The sequence below is a fragment of the Stegastes partitus genome, unplaced genomic scaffold (genome assembly GCF_000690725.1).
Source record: "Stegastes partitus isolate 25-593 unplaced genomic scaffold, Stegastes_partitus-1.0.2 Scaffold122, whole genome shotgun sequence".
NCBI classification, from domain to species: Eukaryota; Metazoa; Chordata; class Actinopteri; family Pomacentridae; genus Stegastes; species Stegastes partitus.
Window position 1 is genome coordinate 416,675 of NW_007577853.1, and position 15,974 is coordinate 432,648.

Below are 15,974 nucleotides of genomic sequence, written 5' to 3' on the forward strand. Positions count from 1 at the left end.
GCATTGATATGAAAAAAAAAAGGGAAAGCCAGCGGAGGAACACAGAAGAGACACATCCCATCTATCTCTATAGCTCGAGCAAATATTGAAACCCATGATGTGAGCACGTCGCGCCTCGCTCTCCTCCTTCACTTCTGTGACAGATGTAAATGGATGTTTCAGCAGTTGGCTCTAATGCATTTTTAAACAGGCACAGCAGCAGACAGCAAATGAACGTGTCGCGACGGCAACATTCTACGATGGGGTCTCCGTCTAATGCTGCCTCCTCCTCACATGCAAACACACAAGCCCACGCTCGCGCACACTTCCCCACACACTGCTGCGAATAGCTGTCATTCATCAACTTTCGCAGTACAATGGGCTCAGTAAAGGTCCCATCTTTCAACTAAAGCACCTCCACAGCGCGGTGCCCAGCCGAGCACCGAACCACTGCATCACATTCCCTGTCATCCACAAACACTCCTGCACAGTAGGACGGATAGATGATTGGGCAAAACTGTTGTTTATTCTCCGAGTTGAAAATTAAAATGGCTCTGCTTAGCCAGACGACAACACTGAAGACTGTTACCGCTGATTAGACCGTCCTTGGCATACTGAGAGGAAAAACTGAAAAAAAAAAAAAAGGGGCAGTGGCCAGAGACAGGGCTGGTGTGTGACTGAGAGAGCTCCAGGGACTGCAGTTTCAAATATATATGTAAATAAACAAAATGAAAGCAAACGGAGAAACACATCGGCATATATTCATCATCTAGAAGTGTGCTGCAAGTACAGTCCACACTAGCAAATATAAAAACTGTCACACACACACAACACAACTGGTCTATGGCATCACTGAAAACGCATCTGACTTTAAAAATCTTAACTAAAAGCTGAGCTACAAATATTTCCTTTTAAAAAAAAGATAAAGATAAAGATAAAGATAAACTTTATTCATCCCGAAGGAAATTGTTTTTAATGACATAACCTTCATACAAGGTCCACTCACGGACTTGTCTCAGACCTTTTCATTTACAATCTTCCATCAGGAGATTTCTGCACCACTTCTTCAAATACAACCACACATTTGTAGATAGCTGGTGAGGTTGGTACATTTAACATAGAGGCCTCCTATTGTGACTGTTCATTTCTGTTGCATCAAATTTGGTAGAACTCATCTTCCTCATTTTTAAAATCTTCCTGCCCAGAGACTGCAGATGTAAGGCAAAGGACCTATTTTCACCATGCATGGTTACAAGATGCAAGCTCTGATCTCCTGATTTAGAGTTTCATTAGAGTGATGTTGACATAATAATGTTGGTAATTGAATCAACTGAACATTGTGTGTAATTTAAACTCAAATTTGGTGCGTTTAGTTTTTATTTATCCACATTCAAACATCCGTGTTTAAATACAAAACTGTACACATCAGACTAAATGTTGTTGTTGAAATTTCATTTCTTAAAAGCTACTGCATGTACAAAAACAGGCTGCAAGGTGGCTCGGTGGTTAGCACCGTTGCCTCGCAGCAAGAAGGTCACCGGTTCGCGTCCCTGTGAGGACACCTGGGATCTTTCTATGTGGAGTTTGCATGTTCTCTCCAGGTTCTCCGGCTTCCTCCCACACAGTCCAAAAACATGTTGAGGTTAATCAGTGATTCTAAATTGTCCGTAGGTGTGAATGTGAGTGTGCTTGGTTGTCTGTCTCTAAGTGTAGCCCTGTGATAGACTGGTGACCTGTCCAGGGTGTCCCCTGCCTTCACCCTGAGTCAGCTGGGATAGACTCCAGCCCCCCGTGACTTTAGTGAGGATTAAATGGTGTATAGATGATGGATATACAAAAACATCACAAAACCAAAAGCTAGTAAAGAAAATCTAGTTGGAGCAGCTTGATATTCTGAATATTTGTCAACTTAAAAACTTGCGTTTTTTGGAAATTCATTTTGAAATAATGTGGAAATACAGTTTGGAACAATTGATGTTTTTATGAGTAATCACATGAAAAACTTGTGTCTGTGCTACCAATCGTTAAATTAGTTGTGTAAGTTAAACGTATCAACAAACATGTCAGTGTAGTTAGTTGGGCGAACAAGACACCAATACAAGTTGTCCTACCTCAGATAGATTATGCAAACAAACACAAGCACAAACAATATTTATTGAAGTGTGGAGTTGCATTTGAGGACTTTTAGAGCTGATTCATTGACGACATTATCACTGACTCACTGTGACAAGGTTGTTATTTAGTCTGTAATTTACAGATTTGATTCAGCAAAACTAAAAAGAAGTAAGTTTAAAAAACAAATCTCGTTCTTACCAGGTGACAGAGATAAACAGACTTATTGTATTCAAAAGTGTCTCTTATGTCTCACAGAGCCCATCATTGTACATTTTGTCCTTTTTGGGGATGTCTATTTAGGTGGACATTTAAAAACATTTAAATCAAACAATATAGCATATGACGGTAAAGGTCAGTCTACAAATGAAAATTTGTGGTCGCTGCTATCATGTGGCTTAAGGTTCCTTTCGTCTGTGCAACAACGATTATTACATGTCACTGTGTGAGATGGCTCTTATAAAATCTTGGTCTCCATCTGTGTCAGACTGTATGATATCAGTTTGAGGCGTGCCAGATTGTGTGCTGAATGTCTGCTGAATCGCAGCGCTGTGATGTCAATAGATAAAGTATATGAAAGCAGAGGAACGCCGTCAGCTGCTGTCATTCATGTGTGCTGCTCTTGAGAATGAAACTCCACAAGTTTGTCCTTCTTTGCCAGAATCACACAAATTTTGTAATTCCTTTCTCCTTTAATATTTTGAATTGTGTGTTTGCGTGCGTGTTTTTTTTCCTCCCGTACACTAACATTAACACATCTCACCACGCAGAACATTCTGCGTCTTTTCAGGTTATATTCTGATTGGTTGGTTCCTACATTTCTGACACTGTTTAAATTTCGTTGCAGGTTGTTGTCTTTGGTCAGCAAAAGCTCTGAATCATCTGCCTGCGAGCGTGTCTCACTGTGTCTTTTACAATCATTGTTTTGGACTGACGATCTAAGATATCCCATTTCTCTCATAAGCTGTGTTGCCATAATATATCATTTTTATGCACATTCAAAAAAGTCAATAGAAATAGCAAAATGTATTAAAAAAAACTTGAGGTGGTTTCTGACTTTTTTGAGAAAGGGTTGATGTGCGTTACGGGAGACGTGAACGCATGTTTCAAATGAGAATCCACGTTACTGATAGGCTGTTTCCACTTCTTTTGTCGTCATTGGTGTGAAACATGGCAGATACCAGCTGGTTTCAAAAATAATAGTGATTTTTACACCCACTGAAACAGCTCCACTACAACAGAGGATTAAATACATGAAGGATTAGTGGTTGAAGCTCTAGAAAAAGCTCGTGAGTGGACATTGAGTTCAGTCTGCTGTAGCTGGAGGCAGAAAACAAGTTATGGCAACATTTGATCGATTGATTCTACAAAAATAAAAGTCACTACCATAATCAGGGCGAATGCTTTATCAGTGCTTTGTTTTTAGATTGAAATAAGCACATTTTCAATATTATATAAGTTGTATTTTTTTTTAATTTTTTTACACAAAACAAGAAAACAAAAATCACACACACAGCATTTACTCCCTCTAAAACTTTCCCTCCTCTATTCGCAGTGTATTTCTGTAAACTGCTCCTGTGATGTACAACAGTGGAATGTGTTTCTCAGTATGCTTGTGTTTTATTCATTTGTTGAGGTTTTTACTAAGCACAGGGTCTGCACAGTCACAATGCAGCCGTTTCATTTATCTGCCGGTGGTTTCTTGCATTTTGAATGCGTCCTACGTTTCATTGATCTTTTTTTTTTTCTTCTCGACATAAATGCATAGATTCATGTCGTCTCTGTGTCTTTACTCTTGAATAATACAGCTTCCAAAGAATACGAGTGCCTGTGTGTTCTAGGACAGGGAGTGATTAATATTGCATGCCAGCCCTGTTTTATATACTTCTTTCTTGCTTAATGTTTCTACTGTAGCCTTTGACTTTGTGGATTCTGTTTGATGTAAACATGCTTTGCGGGGTAACGCTGAGGTTACAGCGGGCTCCACTTCCATTCACTCATCCCACAATCTCTCTCATCTCTCTTTATGTCCATTTCCCTAATTTGAGGAAATTAAAGGGATATTTCACCCACTAAATAGGTTTACCAGCAATTGAAGAGTGGCGATGTGGCCCCCTGTCTTATTTATGCTAATAAAGTCCATTCAAAATGCACAAATTCTTCACATAAATCTGTATTTTGCGAATTGTATGAAAGCATTCCTCAAAGTGTTACCAAAAGACACCATTGCCAGCTTTTAGTGAATTATCTCTTTAATTATCAGCCTCACACTGCTAACAGTCTGTATTTGAGCTGATACAGAACGTCCCCTCATGGACACTGAACAGTTGTTTCATTGCTTTTGTCATTGCAGGTACCCATCAGCACAACTATAACCATGTGGCTCTAGGTAGCCCCACACGCACACCTAAGAATGGTAAGAACATTAGAGAGAAAGGGGAACATTCAAGTGAATTCACAGCTCAGCTCTGTGTTTAAGATGCAGTCTGGACTGGGGGCAGAATACAGTGCTTGACATGGACGTGTGAAAAACCCCTTGACATGGTCCTCTTTTCGATTCGCTCCGCCGCGAATCCATTCTCTTATTGAAAATGAGGCTTTTTTTTTGTTGGAGATTGAATCATAGAAGTGTCAGGGCCCATAGCCATGAACATTTTTCTGGGAGCAGGATCAGTCGCTGCCCATGTCGCTTTTTTTTTTTTTTTTTTTAAATAAAAGGGAATACAATTGGCTGAGGATCAACTTAATGTTTTGTCAAGGTCATCCCGCCCTGTGGTTGACGGACCGTGTGGAACCTGTGACGTTCCCCGCTGTTATCCCCACTAACCAAAGTTATCGCCATAAGCTGCCTGCCTGAGAGGAGCATCACCGCCAACCGTTTTCATTACTGACGTCGTTCGGCTGTTTGTTCAGAGCAGCTCTTGTGAGGGAGCGGAGGCTGGCCCGGGGTCACAGACTGGCAGATGTGAGGCGTAGCAGTTGCGTAATGATACAAGGTGGAGGCTGAAGAGAGGAAAGACAGCGGAGATAAAAGGAAAGAAAAGGAGGCCATAAGCTGAATATTCACTGCCTTCTGTGTTTATTAAATCACTATGATCTTTCCATTTGATTCATATTCTGTTTGTGTCAGCCACACACACACAAAAAAAAAAAAAGACTTGGTAGCTTTCGAGCAGTCAGAGCCCGTGCTTCAATTGCATTTCCGTCTTTATGGACGTAATTGACCATGTGGTCCACTCACACGCTCACACACACAGATAAGCAAGCCACATACTGGGAACAAATGCCTTGGAGATCTATGGGAAACATGAAAAATCCATTTCAACAACACATCTAACACAGAGACTTTGATCAGTAGCTCCCTGAAATCCCTTCAAATTTCAGCATGCAGTGTATTTTCTAGATAAAACCCATTGCCACGACCCCGCCAGCGGCCTGCGACTCAAACTACCCGGAGATACTGCTCCATGTCACGGGCAGAAAATACGCAATTGTACACACAAGTGTACATCACACGCCTGCAGAGGATAGAGCTGATTTCATTTGAATAACTTTTTGTTGAGGGGGGATTTGCTGTGCTAGCCATGCTTAATATGGAGGATGTCTGTGTACATTAGCTTCTGTTTCTCTCGCCGTCAACATGTTTCTGAAATATTTGTTTTTCACTTGGGTTTGGTAGCTCACCGATCATTGAGGCGTGGTAAGTCATACATACATACGTTTAATTTAGTGTGAGTTCTCATTTATTGCACTCCAGCACACATTTGTGTACACATATGCACCAAACCAACCCCTACATTTGTGTCTTCCTTTCTTCCACTTAAACTGCTGTATTTTCAGACCTGATTTAAGTAGCGTTTGTTTGACCAGAAAATTTGGTTTGCCATGTGGAGCAAAAGAGTCCCACCACTGTCCCAGATAACTATATGAAAGATGACTTGCTAATGTACAGGACACAAGCTGATGCATTAAAGAACGAGTTGTGCTGTGTTATATTCTTCTTATTGGCGATAAATCCAATCAAAAGACCAAAACCAAATCAATATTGTGTTACACTGCATCTCAAACTGTAGGGCTCTGACACCTGGAGCGCCAACATGGAAACTTCTTATGCACCCCAGTTCACATTCAATATAAACGTGCCCACAGAAGTGAATGTTCCTTTACATTTCGGGCTAAATATATAAGTAAATGGCATAGACTCATGGGAAATTATGTAATTCTATATCTGCTATAAAATGTTATGTGTGATATTTGTGTGCTGAATACAACGACTAATTTTTCATGTTAAGCCCTGCTGATTGATTACACTTGGCGCTGTGAGTCAGGAAACGTATGTAGCCTCCAGTATAGAATAATAGAAGTACCTTAAACTTGCATTCCTTCTAACAGCCAGCAGGGGGCGACTCCTCTGGCTGCAAAAATAAGTCTGAATGTTTAGAAGTCTATGAGAAACTAACTCTACATCTTACTTGACCTGCTACCTCAGTAAACTTTTTCCTAATGAGTTCATGACCTCAATCACTAGTTTCAGAACTTTTTGAGTACATCATGATGCTCATTTACGAAATGATGGTCCCATTAATAGGAAAATAGATGATAAAGCATTGTGTGCTTTAGGGCAGGGCTACCTTGTGATTGGCAAGCCACTGTGTTTAATGCTCAAGTTCTCAGTCAGATCCGTCTGGTTTTAAAAGACTAAGATGGGACAAATTCCAAACTAGAGGTTTCAAAACAGTAGTCCACAAACCAACAGGTGACGTTAGGGTTGCTATGATTGCTAGCCAGCTCGCTATCTACTTCCATAAAAGTCCTTACAGAATAACAGCCACAAAAATGGCGACATCCATGAAAGAGAATGACGCAGTTGTAAACATTGTGAGTCGACTGAACGAACGAAAAAAAAAAATTAAATATTCCTTCAGTTGGGAAAACTGCAAACCACTAATGCCAGAAAACAAAACTTAAAAAACTTAAACCAGGTTGCAACAAGGAATCTACCAAAATCAGTGTCAACCCGAATGAACGGCAATTCAGTCTGATCAGGATAGACATGATGTCGACTCCACAGAAACGGCAGTGACCATGTTCATCTTAGCGTTGCGACATTTGATGCAAAGCCCATTACCAAGTTGGGGCTCAAGAGGTAATACCTGTTAGTAGAATCAGCCCTTTTTTTTGGTTTTGGCCTTTTCATGGGATTTGTTGGCAATAAGAAATATATATAATATCACCAGTCTTCTCCTGTAAAAGTTCCTTTGCAACTCTGTGACTATTTGAGCCAGGTCTGTGTGGTTGTACTGTCCGTCGTGATGAAGCAGTTAAATGTATTTGCTATAGAGATAGCTTACAGCATGCCACAGTCTGAGTCGATTCCTCCTTTATTGATGCAGTGTGGCAGACAGTCCACTCACAAATCGTTCACATCCCTTAAACCCCCTCCTCGCAGCTCCCAGGACCCCCTGCTGCCGCCCGGCCCTGCTGCCACCCCTCCGTCCTGCTCTCCAGAGCTTCCCTCCTTTTGGTCGACGCTCCTTTTTTTTTGTCTTTCCTTCTTGTATTTCAGTCTCCTTTTTGTCCCTTTTAGATTCTCTTATCTCCATCTCTTCTCTTCTTTCCCGTCTCTCTCCATCCTGCAGCAGTTACTAAAGCCCTATTTTTATCTGTCCGTTGGAGGCTGGTCTGGAGCCGCACCCATGCCCGCTGCTCTGCACTGCGTGACAGACTCACAGCTCACAGGGGGAAAGCGAGATAGAGCGGGAGTGAGAAAGAAAATAAGAGAGGAGGGAATAGTGAATGGACAAGAAAGAATTAGGGAGCGGAGGAAAGTGGGTGGCAGCATGGTAGGACAGATAAGATTGACAGAGCGAGGCAGACGGCGGTGAATGGGAGCGAATGTTTGTGTGCGTGCATGTGTGAGAATGACAGATAAAGAGAAAGAGCAGAGTATAGAATAATAGAGGGCTTGGGTCCAGTCACACCCCCCCGTGCGTCTTCCTGGCATCATATCACGTCGCATCAACAACAGTCAGTCCAGGCATTAGTCCGTGCCCTGTCCCAGATCACATCACAGCGCTGTCACCAGCAGGGTCACTGTCCTGCACACATCTGTTGTTCGGTGTGTTGTCTCGTTACCTCACTCGCCCACCTTCACCCCTCTTTTCTTTTTTGGACCGCTGTCTTCTCCCGTCAAACCACCACGTCACCTGTCAAGTCAGTCCCACGCCGGGCGCTCGCTGAGTGCCTGGTGTGTCCGCCTAAACCCCCCCATCCCCGCCACCAGCAAGTTGGAGTTTTAGATATGCAACCATTTCTCAAAGGCAGACGCTCAATTTACTGGCTGGGTGACACTGTTTTCTTCAATAAGTAGTGCTGAACCTGAAAGGCAAGATTAGGATAAATAACACTAAGTCCTACTGCTGATTATACTAACATCTGACCACATATAGAACAACGACGAGGGATGTACAGACATTATTTTGCACTATCAAATGACATTTTGTATATATTTTATCATGCGTCAAATAAACTACTTCAAGGCCGTTTTAATACAGGCGATAATTCAGCCTGAAGATTGCCTTTAATCATGTTTTTGGCCTAAAAACAGCCAACTTCAGTCTGTAACGTAGAACTAGCTGGTCACGTCCAGAATTTGACTTTTGGGTTGGTTTGTTTTCGCTACTTTCATACCTTGAGCCACATCTTTTCTGTATGTGATATCAAACGGCTAACGTTGCTTCATGGTATTTTGTGAATGCTTATCATTCATTGTTAAGGTTACTGATGCAGCAACAGGATCTGCACTAGATTCTACTCCTATTAAAAGTGACAGCTTTAAAATCTGCCGATTGACATTATTGCATTACTTGCAAACAGGGCAGAATGAAACGTATCTGTACCAGGCCAAAGAGTGTTTGCAAGACAATGAAGCACAACTCTGCATTATCCCTCTACACTGCGAGTTGTGTTTTTGTAAATAACTGAGACCAACAAAGTGGTTCGTAACCCTCTTAAGAAGTTAAAAAAGATGACCCCAGTCCACCCTGCTCAAGTGCATTTTCATCACTTATTTCCAATACCAGGAAAACTGCTAATGAAACAAATCAAGCAAAATTTTGTTGAAATAAAGGAAAGATTCAGGTTTACAAGATAGCAGTGCTCACATCGGAGTACTTTTTTATATTCATGCAACTGTAAGCACACTCAGCATTCTTCTCTGTGGCCTCCCCCCCCTGCAGTGTCTCTATAGCACCTCAGGGTGCCGAGAACTACTGATGAGTTTGAGAAATCTGTATCTTCTAACATTAATGTATATTAATGTGCATCAACTTTTTGAGTTTGAAAATGATGTGTACTAAAGTATGATGACTAAGCTGTTGAACTCCAACCCAGTCGTGCTCATAAAACTGAACCAAGACCAGCTACTAAGAACTCATGCTTCAGTCTATTTGATCGTTACAACCTCCAAAGTCCCAGAAATGATGAAGAGAATGTCCTCAATGTTCTCAATAACCGCCCAGGCAACAACAGTGAATTATTTACTTCCTGCTCAACTGAATGCACTTGCACAATAATAACTGAGCTTTCATGAATCCAACCATGAATTATTACTTTATACTGATGAGATGGTTTCAGAGATTATTTTACAGCACCTCTGCCTCCAGGAAATATTTGTATAACTAAAACTCCAGCCTGTCTGCCAGCTTACTCCTTTTTTTTCTACTTCAGCAGGTGGTCTTCTGTGCCGGTTGCCTGGGGCCTCATTTTTGCGAGGTTTTTTCGGGGGGGATGGGGGTTAGGGGAAGGCAGCCTGCCCATTTTTTCCTCTTCCCTCTTCTGTCTCTGTATATGTACGTATGTGTCTCCAGAAAATAATCGGATAAGTGGTATCCTGACGTCGCAGACGGAGCCCTACGACCTGTCTTTCTCACGCTCCTTCCAGAGCCTGTCACACCTGCCACCCTCCTACGAGGTGGCCGTCAAAGCCGACCTCAACCGGTTCTCGTCCCTGAAGAAACTCAGTAGGTCCAAGTTCACTGCACTAATGCAAGAGTAGGCTCCCTGCCCTGATGCCCTGCATGATAAGAGTACTGCATTAAGTTTGCTGTCCCGACTCCTGGCAGGGACTTACTGAGGGCCTCCAAAGTGCTTCAGCTGTGAAAATGATCTGCCTGTACCGAGGACATCAAACAGTAGATAAAAGCACTCATACACATTTTTCTGGAGATTTCGCAGCTCCCGTTAGAGTAAACATTTGAGTGGATGGAGAGAGCTTTGAATCCGAATCAGAAAGTATCCATTTCTCTCCTCTGATCCTTCACGAAATCAGCCTAGTCATCTCAAAAAGAGACTATGAGTCATTGATATTCCATGCGTCCCTTGTCTCCACTTAAAGGCTGCAGCCACTATTTCTCTTGGAGCGTATAAGTACATTAAGCGGCTTCGTGTGCCTGGCCCGGCTCGGTATTGATTTAGTGGTGCTACGCTGGATTTCTGCTGCGTAATGAGGTCTCATCTCATGATATTCTCTAAGTGAAACGCAAATATTCCTTAAGGCTTGTGTAATTTCATCACAACTGCCCCACTTCACTGCTGGCTTGCAGTCAAAATGAGGGATGACGATCTTACAACTCATCCCGTCAGGGCTCAATCCACACTGGCTCCTACTTGTAGCTGCCAGGCACCATCAAACTAAATGGTACAATGGATTTGCAGGACGCAGTGCTATTTACTGGTTCTCAGTTGCACTGAACGAGAGAAAAAAAACAAAAAGCATTACCATCTTTTTACTTGAGGAATGCTTGTGAAAATTAACATAATAGTTTCTGATGGGTGGTAAAACAAAACAAAATGAATTCAAATAGTCAGAGATAGAAGCCCAGCAAAGAGACAGCGTTCAAATGGGAAAATATCCTTAGGCAGTGTCCTTCAGTCTTCCAAACTTTCTTTCTGCTTCCAAAGCAAATTATTTGTTGCAGCAAATAGCCAAAAGGCTCTGCCGTTTCTTTTTGTTGCTCAACTAGTGTCGGCACACTGATAGATCATGTTGGATTGTGCTGGAGGGAAGATAGAACAGCGTTTTCATTGTTGAGATAATAAAAGAGAAGAATGCTACTGCTTATTAATGCAAATTGGTATCAAACTGAAGAAAAAGCATTTAGCCCATTGCAGTGCAGGACAGTATACAGCGCGAGTTATTCATTCACTCCATGGTAATATGGTTGATGAGTTTGCAATGCCCTGCCCAGACCTTGAAGACTATTATGCTTGAGAAAGGAACATCTTGTTTTTATTATCTCTCATAATGAATCGATTTGCAGCAAGCACCCGTGGCTCGCTGCTGATGGGGATTTTGGCTGAGTGTAATCTGGACAGGTGGTGTGAGCACTGCTTCACCCATTATTGAAAAAGGCAGGCTCACACTCAAAAGTCATCTGAATAAGGTGGAGAGGTCTGCTCTCCACAATTTATTCCCGCCATATAAATGACACTGGCATTCACCTCGAACTGCGAATGACAGTTAAACATTCATGCACGGTCATTCATTCATTGACTTATAAATATTTCCATATTTGAATGGTTTGTGCAGCTGTCTTTTTCACAAGATGTTTGACAGAGTTCTTGTAAATGTGCGTCACTGTGTGTGTGGTAATGTATTCAGAGACAAGTCTTTATGCATGGATTTGTGTTGTGTGGCATGAATTTGATGCTAAATTCACTCCTACACTCTGTTGTCTCTGGAAATGTATTCTTGTCTTTTTGAACTGCTTCTGAATGCATGTTTTCTTGTTTGTTTAGTTTTTGGTTGCACACATGAATACGGATGAAACATCCACTAGAGGATATTAAAACACTTGCAGTTCTCAGTGTTGACATAATTGTGCAGTCTTACAATTAGCTTTCCAGCATGTAAATATGAGGTGCCTGCGTGCTTCATGTATGTATGATTTGATGATGTTTGTTTATAGACTTTCACATGACCTTTGGAAAGTTTGCCCCCACAGCCAGAGCTGCCTGTAGAATCCCAGATGAAGCCTGGATATGTGGATGTTATGTGCCTAGCATGTAATATTGTCTGACTGTGATCCTCTGCCTCTATTTTCTATTCCCCTCCATGAGCTTGGAAAGGTGAAACAGAGATGGGTTCGCCAACACTATTCTCTGCATTGTGTGCAATGCTCTCCAATTCCACTTTATCCGACTTCTCCCTTGCATTCTAACACCTACCCGTGTTTTCTCTTTCTTTCACTCCCTGAATCTCCTCTTCACCCTTTGCTTCTGTTTCTTTATTCCCATCTTCTCTGCAGCAGATAAAGAAGTTGAAGACTACTACACTCGGAAGCGCCACCTGCCTGATCTGGCAGCAAGAGGCACTCTTCCCTTGCATGTTCTCAAAATGAGTCAAGAACAGGTGGGTACACGAGTGTTCAATTTAAGTGCACAGGCTTCAAAACGAGGTCATGTACTTTGCAATTTTGATGCATCTATGAGGCAAAGCACAAGTGCTATCTCTGGGTCTCCAGATTTGAATATGTTAGAAGCTGTATAGCTTGGCTTTTACTTCTGCAGTAGTGGGTGGCGGAGCTTTTAGCCCTCAGCTTATGAATAAACTCACCTCATTCATCTTTTGCTCAACAGCACCGGGAACAGCAGCAGCTCCAGAGCCAGCCCCCGCAGTCCTCCATCTCCCAGGCCCCTTCCCAGTCGCAGTCCTCACAGCAGCAGTCTCAGCAAAGGCAGAGGCCCCGTCGTGTCCAAAGGGCAATGTCCCAGGATCGCGTCCTGTCCCCGCAAAGGGCCCCACAACAGGAATACAGCATGTCTTCTAATGGTATGTCCCCATACGGAGGTAGAATCCTCTCAGATGAACAGCTCCTGTCTGCTGAACGTCTTCGATCCCAGGAGCGTCTTCTCCCACAGGACCGCCACACCTCCCAAGATCGCCTGTACTCCAAGGACCGCATGTACTCCAAGGACCGACTCCTGTCGCAGGACCACCTCTACTCAAAAGATCGCCACTACTCCCAGGACCGCCTCTATTCACAAGATCGCCTGTACTCACAAGACCGCCTCCTATCCCAGGATCCTCTGCTCTCGCCAGACAAGCTGATGTTGTCGTTGAAGCGTGGCATGGTCAGTAGCATCTCTGGTGGGTTTCGTGGCAGCGACAAGTCAATGTCACGTGCCATCTCACACACAGACGTGTTCATACCAACCACGCCTCTCATGGATCGCTACAAGATGACCAAAATGCACTCCCATCCTAGTCCCTCTAACAATGGTGGTGGTGGCGGTGGCAGTGGGGCACAAGGAGCAGGAGGAACCGGACACTCCAACACTTTAGCCATGAACCAGACAGCAAACAAGAGGCAGGCGTTTGCCTCTAGACGGACTCACACTGTGGAACAGCTCCACTACATCCCACAGCACCACCAGCAGCAGCAACAACAGCCACAGCACTACCGCACAGGCAGCAAGACTGAGGTGACTGTGTAACAGAAGCCAGGGACTACTTGAACTGCATGGGAAGAAGCACTGTTGTGTGCCGGGGGTTGGGTTGACAGAGGTACGTGGATACACTGGCCTTCTTTTAGAGTAGAATAGTGGCGATTTTACTTTCTTTGACTGAGGTTCCTGCACAGTCAGAGATTCCAGGACCAAGAACATCCACTAACTTACTGTGAGAGACCGGAAAAACGAGCTACACTGTACACTACATACACAGGCCCAGCTAGATCTGAAGCCAGAGAGGGTTGTGGATGGGGGAGGTGTAGTATTATCCAGCTAACTTGCCTACTATTATTTCCACTGTCTAAATTATCCTATTCATCCACAGGCTTCGGCCTCATTCTGTGTATGTTTTAGTGGGAAAACACTGATAGTGTCTGTTTAAGCCTTTATCAGCCCCTTTTGTCCAACAAATCTATTCTGTGACCTTTTCTGGCAAATCTTAAAGGGCTTTGCATGGTTAAACACAAGAACCGATTCCTTCGTAACTTCTGTTGTGCAACACAACACCATCACAGGTGACGAACTAGGATGAGCCTGTAATTACTTTATAAATATATAAATAAATGAATAAAAAAACAGCCATTTGTACGCCCTGTCCTCCTCATAGCTCTAGAGAATCTCAATGAGAGAAATGGATGTTATCAGCACTTCTATTTGGTGCCTCTGACAGATGTTCCATTTCTAAAAACGAAGTGGTTTTGTGGGTTACAAAGCACAATCAATAAAAAAAATAAAATAAAATAAAAAAAATCTGTTCTGTTTTTGATTTGATTTTTCAGTTTGAATAGTGATGGCTAGCTTGTTTTGTTCTTAAAGCAATGGCAGGTTTTTTTGCTTCCAGTAGATGATTGTAAATAAGCTATTCTAGAAGCAGTACTATGGACAAGTCTGTACTGGATGGACTTTGTATTAGACTGTCTGTTTTCAATAGATTCTTTAAAAAAACAACTATAAATCATCACTGTTTCGTGAGTTCAGAATAGAAACCCACTTAACCGAGTATTTGACAGGATAAATTAATACTATACTGTGTGTGTCTTTGCAAAACTGTTTGTAGAATGAGAAGTGAATGAATGCGTTGTTGACAACAGATATACTGCTGTTCATACTTGGATATAGACTGTGTTTCATCAACATCAGAAGACTTGAACACCATGGAAATGGATTATAATGCTTGTCAAAGTGGGGTCAAATAAACCATCCATATTTTTCTAAACATACAACAGCGTTCCTTGAGAGATGTCTGTGTTGTGTGTTTGCCTCACAAATTTGACACACTACATTACCACGGAGTTCCAGCTCGACAGTCGTATTTCTTCAAGTTGAGTGCTCATTGCACAAATAAGTTGTGCAGTCGCGTCACAATTAAAATCAGTAGTTGAGTTCTGTTTCAGCACACGGAGTCTAGGAACCTGCTTTCCTGGATAAAGTTCATTTTGACTTCATCGCTGTAAACACGGCTGAGGTAATGAAGGAAGTATATCACAAAGCCTGTTATGTTTACAGCAAACAGAAAAATAAGAAAGCAGAAAGCAGCCAACAAGTTCTCAAATCGGAGTGGGAAAGCAGGTAGTTACTCAGTGCCTTCCAAAACCCATATGAGCTTAATGTTAGACAACAACTGAAGGTAGATGACAAGAAGAGGAAGAGTGGCTTAGCGCCACTGCACTTACTTTGCATGTTTCTCAATATAAGACATCAAGTTCCAACCATATGCAATCAATATTACAACAGCTTTTCAGTACCTGTATCTCAAGAGGGACTTTAGTTAAGACCTGCTCCACATTTAAGTAGACTATAGTGTTAGGACAAGCAGAGCATTTACGAATTGAAAAAAGCTGCTTCAAATATGTGTTAGCAGCTGTTTGGCGAGCAGCTGACTAGTGACATCCAGTCATATTTGTTCAGGTGTGCAGTGTGGCTGGACACTTCTCTAGTGCAGTCTTGCCAAGGCAGTTTGCTGGTGCAGCTCGCTCCATCTTCCAAACATCATCCTTATGTGCCATTCTTTGTGGATTGTTGATTTAGATTCAGATTTAGAGACTGTGTGTGTTTGTTAAAGGGCATTGACAACTCTTGGACTGGTTTAATTCAAGTGGTCTGGATATCTTTTGACATTCACATCACTCAGTCAGTCCCTAACTGGCATGTTATTCAATCCACCTTGGCCTCCTACTGAAGAATTTTCATTAAAGGGCAATTAGGCTTCATTTAGATGTTAAGACTTGTTTTGTCCTACTGATTGCCCAGTCAGTACCTACAGGACACATTCTGTTCTTTTATCCACACCTTCCTACTTTGCACTTCTTGTCGCAGCATACCAAGATCTAGCAGATCTCAAGAAAACTGATATTTTGTCATGTATTCCAAAA

The 15,974-nt window shown here is 42.4% G+C and overlaps 1 protein-coding gene across 1 annotated transcript in view; it reads left to right on the forward strand.

The window, feature by feature from the left end:
- Positions 1-13,587, forward strand: part of LOC103354834 (protein shisa-6 homolog) — a 72,532-nt gene extending 58,945 nt beyond the window's left edge. Inside the window, exons 5-9 of the mRNA XM_008278387.1 lie at positions 4,445-4,507; positions 5,771-5,791; positions 9,960-10,112; positions 12,399-12,502; positions 12,730-13,587. Of these exons, the coding sequence (XP_008276609.1) occupies positions 4,445-4,507; positions 5,771-5,791; positions 9,960-10,112; positions 12,399-12,502; positions 12,730-13,587 (1,199 nt within the window). The remainder of the gene's footprint in view (positions 1-4,444; positions 4,508-5,770; positions 5,792-9,959; positions 10,113-12,398; positions 12,503-12,729) is intronic.
- The last annotated feature ends 2,387 nt before the right edge of the window (positions 13,588-15,974 follow it).